Source organism: Cephus cinctus, unplaced genomic scaffold, assembly GCF_000341935.2.
Source record: "Cephus cinctus unplaced genomic scaffold, Ccin1 Ccin1_scaffold0022, whole genome shotgun sequence".
NCBI lineage: Eukaryota > Metazoa > Arthropoda > Insecta > Hymenoptera > Cephidae > Cephus > Cephus cinctus.
Genome location: NW_014332770.1, coordinates 96,707 through 98,188, shown reverse-complemented (window position 1 = coordinate 98,188; position 1,482 = coordinate 96,707). Strand labels below are relative to the sequence as shown.

Below are 1,482 nucleotides of genomic sequence, written 5' to 3'. Positions count from 1 at the left end.
GGGGGAAGGGGCCTTAATAAGGTTAATTTTAAATGTACAAATAATAGAAACGAGCGAAGAAAATAATGAAAATTTTTTTCCTTCTTTCTTCATCATCTCTAACTACCTGGTCCACGTCTTCCTCGACAGTGAAGGTGCTCGAGGTCAACACAGTTCCTCTGGTTGTCAGACATCTCACTGCTGGATTTCTACTTCTGGCAAAGGCCAGGGCGTTCCTCGCGTTGTCAGCGACTCTTGCAACGTGTTCCGGGTCCAGGGTGGACCTGGATGAGGCACGTGGACAGTCCCTGCTACCACCACCTCGCGCAAGACCCTCCAGCTCGTTCAGCACTGTAAAAATGTGAAAGAAGACAAAGATCAAGGAAACGATCGATTTTAGGACTTTCCTGAGAATACGCATACGTGCTCGTGTGCACACACGAGATTCCTATTGCACTTGGACCCTTAACACTGCCCGTCCCTAACCTGTTCAAACAGTCGCGAGAACTCGAGTGTATTTGTACTGCGAGCAGTCGGTGGGTCGCTGGACCTAGCACGTCAACGCGCGTCACATATGACTCCATGTGAGTATGAGCTTGCTCACGACCGGCTCCGAACTAAATGAAAAACGACGGTGTTGATATAAATAACAAATAGGCTTGAGAGCAAATAGGAAACTCGACTTTCCTCTCTTCGTCTCAACCCTGTCCTATGGTCCCTATGGACCTGGTGAACTAGTACACGGAAGATCCCATAAGCTGAACAAGGACGGCAACTGTGGATCTGACGATCTGGTGGGAGAGCGAGCGAGAGAGAGAATTAAAGAGGGACTAGAAAGAAGCTCGTTAAAAGCGGCTTTCTTGGAGAGTCAGAGAGGAGACCGTTTAGAACGAACTCCAGAATGAGTTTAACGAGAGGAACTGACCTAGGCGCACGATCCATACCCAACCCAGGTTCAAAATAGCCAAATGCAAGCTCAGAGTGGATCCGGAAATAGATAACCGAAGTGGAGTCAATTCTTGGTTATCAAGGAATGATAAATCAGACAGCCTGAAATTGAATAAAAATAGCTGCTGGAATTATTTAATGCAGGTACAGGATCCAAATCTCACGTACGAGCAAGATCAGGACCGGCGAGTGTTTCTCTCCCGTATGGACCCCCGTCGCACACGCCAGGTTTTAAACCCCGATGGGTCAGACCAGTCTCTGACCATCGCCCACGTCACATTCTGGGTATGCCATAAGCACAGTAGACGACACTGTAGACACTGTAGTTACTATAGACACTATACGGCCAATCCGAGCGTACAGACTCCGCGTATGCATTCATGTATGAGCCGTGAGAACCTAACTGTGAACTCACCGTTGTTCGGCTGGGCAGACACGGTGCGCCGGGGTCAAAGGGCAGCGCGGCTGATTTTGCATGAAAGTGCACTTTCGTTTTTCGGCGAATACCAATACGAAAGATAAAACAGAAAGAGGGCGGAGAAGTGGGTGGGGTGG

At 48.8% G+C, this 1,482-nt stretch overlaps 1 protein-coding gene across 6 annotated transcripts in view; it reads right to left on the bottom strand.

Annotated features, from left to right (window-relative positions):
* Positions 1 to 1,482, bottom strand: part of LOC107266580 (telomerase-binding protein EST1A) — a 75,095-nt gene that overhangs the window by 4,608 nt on the left and 69,005 nt on the right. For all 6 annotated transcript variants that reach the window (XR_003059406.1, XR_001537451.2, XM_015737197.2 and 3 more), the window contains one exon: positions 107 to 330. Coding sequence is in view for 4 of the 6 variants with exons in the window: in XM_015737197.2 (XP_015592683.1) it covers positions 107 to 330 (224 nt within the window). In the remaining 2 variants the exon portion in view is untranslated. The remainder of the gene's footprint in view (positions 1 to 106; positions 331 to 1,482) is intronic.